The 4,604-nt window shown below is 34.1% G+C and overlaps 1 protein-coding gene across 1 annotated transcript; it reads left to right on the top strand.

Annotated features, from left to right (window-relative positions):
* The first annotated feature begins 3,020 nt into the window (after positions 1 to 3,020).
* Positions 3,021 to 3,974, top strand: LOC141559858 (olfactory receptor OR51C1-like). The gene has a single exon (XM_074297515.1). It carries the CDS (start codon positions 3,021 to 3,023, stop codon positions 3,972 to 3,974), a length of 954 nt encoding a protein of 317 aa, XP_074153616.1.
* Positions 3,975 to 4,604: the final 630 nt, after the last annotated feature.

The raw sequence follows: 4,604 nt of genomic DNA, 5'->3' as shown, positions 1-4,604 counted from the left end.
AACAGCTTCCTCCAACAATGAAATGACAGGTACTGATAAAACTTTTTTTAATCAATATAATCATCACTATTATTTATTTGATCATTTATTCATCCTTTTATTTATGATCTGTTTATTTCAGTGATAATGCCATTACTTAACCATTTGGGGATGTGTTCTCAGACCATGCAACAAGTTGTTATTTTTTTTTTTTTTAATATCATGAAAGCTGTTGAATAAGGTGAGTGAAGAAGCTGGAGAATATCTTTTAAGTAATGACAAGAAGTTACAATATACAAGATATAAGAAGATTGGCTTTTTATAAAGCTCATAACTAGACTCTGAAGATTATTTTTATTCTTTTGATTTGATCAAGAACAATGTCATTGGATATTAAAGAGAACATCTTTAAAAGATGATATTTACTTGCACAATAAATTTTGAGACATTACAAACAAAATAATTCTTGTTGCATCACAATCAATAAATAGTCTTTTGGGACATGTTAAACATTAGGAATACTAGAAATAATATTGCTAAAATATGCATATATATGTATACATACATGTATGTAATAATACATATATACAATATACAAAATATAAATCATATACAATTATTAATGTACACATTTGAAGATAAACCTATATACACCATTAATATGAAGAGAGGAAAATGAAGATATATAAATACAGGGAGTTAGAGAAAGGAGGAGGAAAAGAACAGAAAGACAGAAGGAAGAAGAAAGAGAAACAAGGAGAGGAATGAGGCCATCAAAAATGTTTTATGGGTTTTAAAGGCAATGCTGTAACCAATCAATTAACATAATGTGAATGTGTTGTTATTTATAACATCTCTATGTTAAAGTGTGTTTTCTTTCAGGATTGTTTTAATTAACTAATGACCTAGTTATAAACTATAAAGTACTATTTAAATTCCAGGTATTATCATGATTTTTATTATTTTCTTTATTTAGCTGAACATATTTATCTTTTCAGATCTATTTCATAATTAACATACATTTGAAGACAACATCTTTGAAGTTTCTGATGATGTTATAGTAAGGGAAATTTTCTTCCTTTAGAATGTATTGATGACATATAAAACTGATTCTCCCTCTGTTGAATAAGTCCTTGATATTTAGCAAATTCAATTCTGCTCATGCTTTCCCCATTTCTAAACAAGAGATGATATAAAAGTATAAAAATAAATCCATCTTCATTTCTGAAACATCTACAATGTTTCATTCACTGTGTCAAGTTCTGGAGGCAAAAGTAAAAAGAATGAAACAATTCCTACTACCTGGGAACTTATATTCTGATAGGGGAGACAATTTATACACATTATATACATACAATCTACATATACATAATTACACATTAAAATAAATACACATATATACAAAGTAGTTCAATTTAAAGTAATTTGATAGAAAAGCTTCACCAGTTGTGAGAATCAAAAAGAGCTTTCTTCAGAAGATGGTGTAGAAATGCATCTTACAGGAAGAAAGGAACTCCACAAGGAAGAGCTAAAGAGAGATTTATTCTAGGTTTGTTAGGTGGCCAGTGCAAAGGCATGTAGATGGTAAATGAAGTTATGTATATAAGAAATGGAGAGGATGCTAGGTTTGCTGGATCCTAGAGTGAGTAGGATGTTACTAATACCTAGAATTCATATAGAATCTGCAAACACATCACACATTATCTCAAGCATTCTACTTTTATTTGTATACTAGCCCTTTGAAGTAAGTCATTAAAATATGGAATTATTTTCAAGTGAGCAAAAGTTCACAAAGATGAGGTGTCTTATCTAAAAATAAAGAGCTGGCATGTGGAAGAAATGCCATGCAATCCTGACCTCAACTCCAGTGAAACTATACTTCATTCCATAAAGACAATAAGAATGTGTACCTTAACATTTCAATATTTAGGCCCAAGATGCCCCATTCCAGGAGATAAGAGTGAATTGGAATATTCTGGGATATACTCTTAAATCATATTTCCCCAAAAGGTTTGGCAATTGTCAATGCTGTAAAATTACCCATGCATATATCTTGTAAATAAAAAGCTATGATAAAAAATCATGTTTCCCACTCTAATGAGGAGCCAGATAAAAATAAGTAAATTTCTCATCTTTGTCCCACCAGATTATGGTTCCTGGGAATAAAATTTATTTCTGCCCTTCCCTAAAAGCACAGCTTATTAAAATTAATACCACAGAAAAGGGAAGGAAAAAAAAGAAACTTCATTTGAATATTAATGCTTAATAGTTAACATTTTTTTTAGTACTTTCACTTTGCCAGATACTGTGCTAGGTGCTTTACTAAAGCAAATAAAGGTTAAATGGCCTGCCAAGGGTTACATACCTCATATGAATCCACATCTGACTCCAGACCCGGTGCTCTAAATACAGTACCACCCATTTGGCCCTCAAAAGAAAAAATATTGAGAAATTGCTACATGGAACCTTCTAAGGCAGAGAAGGTTTATATATATATAAATATATCTATCTATATATATATATATATATAGATATATCTATATATATATATATATATTTTTCCCCCCCCTGAGGCTGGAGTTAAGTGACTTGCCCAGGGTCACACAGCTAGGAAGTGTTAAGTGTTTGATACCTGAATTCAGGGCTGGTGCTCTATCCACTGCACCACCAAGCTGCCCCCCAGAGAAGGTAATATTAAAGAATTAGGAATACTCCATTAAACTGAGGGATTTTATACTCTGATTGTTTCTGCTTGATCATTTAGTCACATCTGACTCTTCATGACCCTGTATGGAGTTTTCTTGTCATAAAAGAATGGTTTGTCATTTGCTTTTCCAGATCACCTTTTGTTAAAACTCTCCACTATGATGGGTCTATTTTTAGTACTTTGCATGATATAATTCACTGTTTCATTGAGTTATACAAGTGCCTCTACCATGAGCAGTCAGTGATAGAAGAGGTTCATATTCTAGCTAACATGAATTAAATATTTTATTTTAGGATATTAACCTCTCATAAGGAAAAAAAATCTTCATCCCATCATGCCAGCTTTACCTAATAGCACATCACTACCATCTTTGACCTTCTTTCTGACGGGTGTTCCTGGATTAGAATATGCTCATACCTGGATCTCTATCCCTTTTTTCTGTCTGTACATAACAGCCCTCTCTGGAAATGGTATGATCCTGTTTGTCATCATCACTGAACCAAGCCTCCATGAGCCCATGTACTATTTCCTCTCTATGCTCTCCACCACTGACCTAGGTTTATGCATTTCCACACTAGTGACTATGCTGCGAATATTCTGGTTCAATGCCAGACAAATCAGTTTTAATGCTTGCCTAGCTCAGATGTTCTTTATTCATTTATTCACTATTATGGAGTCTTCAGTACTCTTAGCCATGGCTTTTGATCGATTTGTGGCCATCTCCAACCCCTTGAGATATGCTACTATTCTCACAAACTCCAGAATCATCCAAATTGGAATTGCGATTGTCACTGTTGCAACAGCAATCTTAATACCCCTTATCCTGCTACTCAGACGCCTCTCTTTCTGTCACAGTCATGTGCTTCGTCATTCTTATTGCTTCCATCCTGATGTGATGAAACTCTCCTGTTCAGATACCAAGATCAATAGCGCATTTGGGCTAACTGCAACAATCTTAGTTGCTGGAGTGGACTCCACATTAATCCTACTCTCCTATATACTGATCATCCGCTCAATCCTCAACATTGCATCACCAGAGGAACGCAAGAAAGCCTTCAGCACCTGCATCTCCCACATCACTGCTGTTGCTATTTTCTATATTCCATTGGTCAGTCTATCCTTTGTCCACAGATTTGGGAAACAAGCTCCTCCCTACCTGCCTACACTCATTGCCAATATTTATCTTCTCATTCCCCCAGTGATGAATCCAATAATTTATAGTGTAAAGACTAAAGAGATCCGTAAAGCTTTGCTCAAAGTTCTTTGTCCCAAGGCAGTCCGAGTCTAACCATTACTAACTCCAGGCACAGAAAAAATATCTTCCAATAAGATTTTTATTTTTATGGCATAATTTTATAATTAAAAAGAAACTTAAAATTATATAATCAGTCAAACTCCCATTCAAGAACACTCTGCAATATCCATATCAGAAGATTTTCTTCTCTCCTTTTGAACTTTGTCAACCAGAGTGAGCAACATCTTCTATGCAGTCTCATCAAATTTAAGATAGTTCTAGTTGTTACAAATATGATACTTTGTCATTTTCTCCAATTGTAACTATCTCTACGTTCAGCAGCAACATAATGTCTAGATTTATTTGTGTTGAATTTTAATTTAATATGAAAACAATGCATAATTGAGGTTTTTTCCTCTTGTGATACGGGAGCCACTTGCCAGTGGCTGCTGAAGGTCTAACTTAGACCTGTAGAATGGATCTCTTCATGTGAGAGGATGATGATAATAAAAGGAGACTGAAAGCAGTTACTGTTCTCTGACCTTTCTCTTTTTCCCTCTGCCTCCAATTTATTTCATTCCCAGTCCACAAGCAACACCTGTGTCAGTAAAGGCTGCTTTGCAACTCCTTCAGATGTTATGGTTCACAGATGTGGAGGCTCTCAGAGAACTGACCTGCCCTTCA

This window comes from Sminthopsis crassicaudata, chromosome 3 (genome assembly GCF_048593235.1).
Source record: "Sminthopsis crassicaudata isolate SCR6 chromosome 3, ASM4859323v1, whole genome shotgun sequence".
NCBI lineage: Eukaryota > Metazoa > Chordata > Mammalia > Dasyuromorphia > Dasyuridae > Sminthopsis > Sminthopsis crassicaudata.
This window is presented reverse-complemented; position numbering and strand designations above follow the sequence as displayed.

Coding starts and splice junctions, on each gene's coding strand:
- LOC141559858 (XM_074297515.1), top strand. CDS start 3,021: ATGCCAGCTTTACCTAATAGCACATCACTACCATCTTTGACCTTCTTT.